The 5,749-nt window shown below is 38.1% G+C and overlaps 1 protein-coding gene across 1 annotated transcript; it reads left to right on the forward strand.

The window, feature by feature from the left end:
- Window positions 1-1,284: 1,284 nt before the first annotated feature.
- LOC113093185 (multiple inositol polyphosphate phosphatase 1-like) lies at window positions 1,285-3,707 on the forward strand. Its single transcript, XM_026259047.1, has 2 exons — window positions 1,285-1,994; window positions 3,066-3,707. The coding sequence occupies exons 1-2, from the start codon at window positions 1,400-1,402 to the stop codon at window positions 3,263-3,265; spliced, it is 795 nt and encodes a 264-aa protein (XP_026114832.1). The 5' UTR covers window positions 1,285-1,399; the 3' UTR covers window positions 3,266-3,707.
- The last annotated feature ends 2,042 nt before the right edge of the window (window positions 3,708-5,749 follow it).

Consider the following 5,749-nt stretch of genomic DNA (forward strand, 5'->3'; position numbering starts at 1 on the left):
CTTGTCCCACTGCCCGTGACGTAGTACTCATCGCCCCGCCCCTTCTTCGAGGTCCAACCAGAATGGAGCACTGGATTAATCTGGACATATGTGTGTCAACATTAAATACAGCCTATTGAAAATATGGGGTTGGTTTAATGAAAATAATTAATTTAAAGGAATTCAATCAGTGAAAGTGGGCTACTTGACCGAATTAGGTGACACATTTTATATGGCTATAATATTTTTTTCTATAACTATGTAACTGATATAAAGTATATTTAGGATGTATATGTTTGTTATTTCAGAATGACATCTGTGCTTGTAAAAAAATATTTTTATTAAAATAATTGCAGCCACAAGCCCTATCTAACTGAATTGGGAATCCTGAAATCTCAAAAACTGCTGGCTGACCTCACAATTAAATAACATATTTCAAATCAGCAACCAAATTTGAAATGAACTGCACCATAAATGTTGTTATTTATGTTCAAATAGCGTTTTAAAAAAGCTTGTTTTTCAGGCTAGACCAGCCAATGCGCATGTGCGGTTATAAGCGTAAATATCAGGTTTCTATGGGAACCGAAACTTCTAACGGCAACTGCAGTGACGCAATAACATTACCAATCAGCATATCGCACATAGCAGTTTCTCACATTCATAATATATTATTATTACTAGTACAGAGAATATCAACATTACGTACAAAGAGGTGACATTACACGCAAAGCACCATTTACAGATGTATGTAACAATACATAAATAATACAAAACATAAGCATTAATAAAATGAAGTCAAGAGGTTAAATAAATTAACTGTTTTAAAAGGATTCAATATGTATTTCTAGTGTTGGATATAATGCGTGTGGTAAACGTGTTTTCTTACTGAATAAACATAATAGATATCGTTTTTTTTATGACACAGTAATTAATCATATAGTAACATACATATTTATTTAGTCCTACTACAATCAAAACCAACTCATTTATAGTGCAGAAACATTTAAGTGTTAATAATATTGTGAAATAATGTATGGAATTTCAACATGTTTTCTTTTTTTCTTTTTTTTTAATGGTTGGTACCGATTTCACGTCACTTAAAGATTTTTGTTTTCTAAAGTATTCAAAGCATAGAATATATGAATTTCTATGACATGTCTATTGACTTAGAAGTAACACAGTTATGCTATTTCTTTCGTAATTTGGCTGGTTTCATTTATTTTACTCTTTGTAAAGACCAGCGCAACCAGCACAAAATGCAGAGAAAGCAGAATACCAGGGAAAGCTACTATTTGGCCAACATCTCTGGGGTCATCAGTGTAAACATCCGCGAACATCAGCTGCGGGTAAAGTCTGATTGAAATGAGTAACCTTTCAGTTGCGCAAAAGGAGACCGAGCAACGGACCCCAAAACACAAACATGGCCAAACAAGCGGTAACAACCATATTCTTTGTTCTTTTTCATTGTATTATAAGTTACTGGGCGTTTATGTCTTCTTGTAGCATCCACTCATTCACAAAAAATAGCATTCCAGCGATCGCCAAGTATTTTGGCTCCAAAGGTCGCTACGAAGAGGTCAACACGTACTTAATCGGCGATCTTTTAGCCACAAACTATTCCCTTGTGACACTACCTCCCTCGAAATGCAACGAAATTCATTTGACAGCTATAATCCGGCACGGGACGAGGTACCCGAGCACTAAAAACATTCAGAAGATGCGCGAATTTTATGATTTCCTCATGCGTAATGCAACCAGCAACTTAAATGGTTTGTCAGAGATAAAGTCTCAGTGGAAGATGTGGTACACGGATGAAATGGACGGGCGACTGGTGGACAAGGGCCGTGCGGATCACAGGCACCTGGCGCAGAGACTCATCAAATGGTTCCCTTCTTTGCTGACAGAGGACAATGTGCGTCACGGACGCGTGAAACTGATCACCAGCTCCAAGCACAGGTGTATGAACAGCACCATCGCTTTCAGAGAGGGACTTATGGAAGGACTCGGCAGAGAGGGTAATGCTTGAGGACCCAGCCCTTCACTGAATCATCAGCATGCCATACTGTTAAATCATAGTTTTCCAGCATGAACATATTCTTAATTTAGCCCTAGTCTATAATCTTGGTTCTTCATACAAAATTTGCAGTAGTGCTCATTGTTTCTTCTCAACAGCTGTGAGATTCAGTGATGGGAAAATGGAGACTTCCACTTTTCAGTTCTATCAATCTATCCTGTTTCAATTCTCATATATATTTTTTAAAAATAACAAATTCAGTTGTGTTCCATTGACAGGGGATTCAGTGAAGAGCAAATGGAGACTTTTGCTTTAGACTTCTCCAGATTTTTCCTAAGATACCACAGTATCGTAATGTGTCTTCTGACAATCAATATCAGTATTCACAGAAATCATTATTGTATTATTGCCTACACTTTGCTCTACATGAATGCATATTCAATGATGTGATACATGTTTATGCATTACACTTCATTTTAAAGTCATATGGTTGCCTATTGTTGAATTACACAAATCATATTTTATTGGATACACTCTAAGGAGGCGCAAACACATTAAATCGATTTTAGGGAATCTTAAAACTTAAGTATTCTGCTTATGTGGACCTTCATCCTTGATGAGCACACATATTATACACTTACAATTCCCACACAAGCAAAGAAAATTTTAGCTAAAAGACAAACCAACACAGAAAACACATCCACAAAAACAAATCTGTTTTAATCGATTAGTGTTTTGATCACTAATCGACACCCACCCACAATTCCGTCCGGCCCAAGACTAGAACTCACAACCCTTCGATTGGGAGTCCAACCCTCTAACCATTAGGCCACGACTTCCCCAATAAGAATAGAAAGCAACATAAAGTCTGGTTTTAAGAGTTGTAGTGCCAGGGTTTTAATGTCAATTATGTTAAGGTAGTGCTGTCAAATGATTAATCGAGATTAATCACATCCAAAATAAAAGTTTTTGTTTACATTATATTACATAATATATGTATGTGTGCTGTGTATATTTATTATGTACATAATGTTTTATTTTTTTAAATGCATTTATTTGTTTCATTTTCTAGTTGAGTTGGAACCTGCTGTTAATGACGCTTTAATGCGTTACTTTGACCAGTGTGAACGGTTTGTGAAAGAAGTGGAGAACAACAAGAGTGCCTTGGAGGAGGTGAAACGTTTTAAAGAAGGCCCTGAGATGAAAAGTGTAATGGAGAAAATGGCTGACAGACTGAAGCTCCCTTACGCCAGCATCACCGTTGGTCAGTGATGACTTACAGTAATATGATCATGACCTTTTTACACAGTCACAAATGCTAAAATAAAGCAGTGTCGAAAATGTTGCTGTGCAGTTTGATAATAGGCTTGTTCGAGATGCATCGGTGCTGTGCAGACCTATCGGCGTATGACATCAGAGCACCGCAAGAGTGATTGGAGAGCAGACGACTCTTTAGGCTTTTAAAACGATTTCGCTGTGTTTTGATGTCATATGCTGATTGGTCTGTTCAGCCCTGATGTATCTCAAACGAGTTTAATGGTATGTTTGTCACGCCCCCTTACCATTACTCGTAGTGGCATGTTGGGGGCAGGGTTTATGTAAACATCAGGGTTAGTGATGTCACAAACCTAGGAAGAAGATTGTTTTAGTCCCTACCAGCCTTTTTTTGTAGTCCTTAAACAACGATTTCTTTACAATAAAATATCTCCCTTTGCATTGAACTTTGAGCATCTTAACTTTGCAGACCGCTTTAATTTGATATGTTTTGTTTTATGGAAAGAGCTGTTGTACTACCGCCAATTTCAGAAAATATGTTGCAAATTCAGTTCCCTCTAAATGTAATGCCCGTGCATCTATAGTCTCAGCCTCAAACGTCATGCCTAAAGACTATTGGTTGAATTTCTGATGCATATGGGACACAACAGTGGAAACACTTCAGGAGTTTCGAAGTTGTCATTGGATTGGTTTAATTATACAGGATTTCTGGGAGATGTGTGTGTCGTGTTCTTTAAAGCTCCACATGGAAACAAAGATGACGTGGCGCCAAACCCGCTTATGAAAAAAGAAAGACGTCTAGTTTACAACTGTGACGATGAACACTTGTCAGGATCAACTAAATGCTGGATTCTCAAAAGTATGGCAAATATTTAAAGTTCAGGCATATAATCTTTAAAATACGTCTGAGAGTTTTACACACTGGTCTGTTATTGTGGTGACATTTCCACGCCCCAAAGCGTGATGCTGAAACGAATCAAACTGTGATTGGTTTGTTTGACATGTCGGTCTAATGGCCTCATGGGTGGGCCTTGGCCAATAAAACTGACATGGTTTCCACACCTTCAGCCATCAGTCTAAAGACTATTGCAACCACAACCACAAATCTTTGCACATCAGCATATTATGACACACACTTCCTTCCTGGTAGCATGTGAGACTAATATGTAAAAGAAACCTTTTTAGATGAGAAATTGAAGACAGAAAAATAATTGTTCTAGCCATTACCATTGTTTGCCTTTTCAAATATTTATGTGACGTAAGGACGTAAGAAATTCCAAGTCCTCAGTGGCTCAGTGGTAGAGCATTGTGTTAGCAGTGCAAAAGGTTGTGGGTTCGATTCCCAGGGAACACATGTTAGGTAAAAAGTGTATAGCCTGAATGCACTATAAGTCAATTTTGATAAAAGCGTCTGCCAAATGCATAAGTGTAAGTGTGGTTGACAGGGCTGGGCTTTCAAGGATCAAAATTTTACATACGCATTGCAACCAAAGCACTAATATGTCCCATATGTTCAGTGTTGGGTATAGTTACTTTGGAAAGTAGTTAGTTAGGTTACAACGTTACCATCAATTAAAAGTAATCAGTTATGATACAGCGTTACCTATTCATAAAAGTAACGCGTTAGAGTACTCATGCGTTACCAAAAATTAAAAGCCGTTTGCAGCGGCTCACACACGACAGACACAGCCCCCCCGGCCCCTTTAAATGCACCTAGAAGTCGTGACTCCCGACAATGAATAACGTCAGTCATCCGACTAAATTAACACTGCAGGATAACAATAACAGGAAAGACAGTCAGCAATCGGCTATTCCACATGGCGTTTTATTTATTTATTATCACAGAACATATTATTAATCAAAATTTGCACCTACCCAGCCCGGGTAGCCTAGGCTACTGTATATTATGAGCACCACAAGATAACTCCTGATTTTTCTTTAACTTTAAATAATGCAGTTATCAAAGTTCAAGTATGCTTACTTGTAAACACAACCTTAAACAGGCTTGCAGATTTAAATCCATCTAGAAATGATGAACAATCAGCCAGATCTAACAGAAATTAACAGCTGCCTGTCAAACAAAAATGATAACAAACCGAATTAAATCCTTCACCGCCACACAGGCAAATGACAAATCGCTTAATAGCCGAACTAATTAGGGCCCGAGCACCGAGGTGCGAGGACCCTCTTGTATCTGCTTTGTTTTTTAGGGCTCAAGCCTGGAGGGCGAGAGCCCTATTGTTTTCCTTAGGATTATTTGTTATTATTATTATTTATTAGGGCTCAAGCCCGAAGGGGCGAAGAGCCCTATTGTTCCCCTAAGGATTATTCTTTTTCTTATTATTATTATTATTTTTTTTATTTTTTATTAAACCTTCCGGGGGTTTTTGGGGGCCTTAACATGCTCAAAAACTCTTGAAAATTGGCACACACATTGGAATCTGCGGCCATTAGGACGCCACAGAGACTGGGACCCGGGCG

Source organism: Carassius auratus, unplaced genomic scaffold, assembly GCF_003368295.1.
Source record: "Carassius auratus strain Wakin unplaced genomic scaffold, ASM336829v1 scaf_tig00214921, whole genome shotgun sequence".
NCBI classification, from domain to species: domain Eukaryota; kingdom Metazoa; phylum Chordata; class Actinopteri; order Cypriniformes; family Cyprinidae; genus Carassius; species Carassius auratus.

Coding starts and splice junctions, on each gene's coding strand:
- LOC113093185 (XM_026259047.1), top strand. CDS start 1,400: ATGGCCAAACAAGCGGTAACAACCATATTCTTTGTTCTTTTTCATTGT. Junction 1,995..3,065: donor GGAAGGACTCGGCAGAGAGG/GTAATGCTTGAG, acceptor TTCATTTTCTAG/TTGAGTTGGAACCTGCTGTT.